General features: G+C 37.1%; 1 protein-coding gene across 1 annotated transcript in view; it reads right to left on the minus strand.

The window, feature by feature from the left end:
• Positions 1 to 57: 57 nt before the first annotated feature.
• The window catches only part of C922_05610 (hypothetical protein), a gene marked incomplete at both ends in the record, with an annotated part of 673 nt that continues 77 nt past the window's right edge, over positions 58 to 653 (minus strand). Inside the window, one exon of the mRNA XM_008821181.1 lies at positions 58 to 651. Coding sequence (XP_008819403.1) covers positions 59 to 651 — 593 coding nt within the window. The remainder of the gene's footprint in view (positions 652 to 653) is intronic.

Genomic DNA, 653 nt, shown 5'->3' on the forward strand with positions numbered 1-653 from the left:
CAGCTCCTTTTTTTCCATCGAACATGTCCTTAACATGAACTTCATTTGCGAGATTACCTTCCTGTACTGCTTCCGTGTGAAGCCCTACTTCATTACCCTCCTTAGCTGAACTGTCTCTATTGGCATATGCGTATTTTTGCTGTGTCTCAACCCCTGGCACTAGATACTCTGTTGCCAGTAGCATCCATGTATTGTCTACTGTAATTTTATTTAAATATTTGGCTTCATGTATAGAGACATTACTGTCTAAATAAGGAGTATGGCTGAGTAGATGAAACAGAAGTATGCTCAAGTAACACAATTGTTCCTTCCGTATGGATTTATGAGTAAGTAGAATGCTTTCCGAAACTGCCACTTGGGACCTATTGACTAGACTATTTCCTACTATAATATTTTCTAATTCTTTTAGCATGGTTAAGGCTAATAAAATATGAGTCGGAGAATGTTTCTCTAACTCTTTTAAGATGTAATCAATGCTGAAGTCCGTGTTCATGAGGGTGTTATCCCATTCTTTTAACTTTATTTGCTTCATAAGAGGCCTTTTTAATATATTACCCTGCAATGATTTCAATGTGTCTCTTATTCTGTTTGGATATCTCTGTAGTTCCTTCTGTTCATTTCTTACCTGCTGTGACACTTTTCCTAACAGGCTT

The sequence above is a fragment of the Plasmodium inui genome (assembly GCF_000524495.1).
Source record: "Plasmodium inui San Antonio 1 unplaced genomic scaffold supercont1.111, whole genome shotgun sequence".
NCBI classification, from domain to species: domain Eukaryota; phylum Apicomplexa; class Aconoidasida; order Haemosporida; family Plasmodiidae; genus Plasmodium; species Plasmodium inui.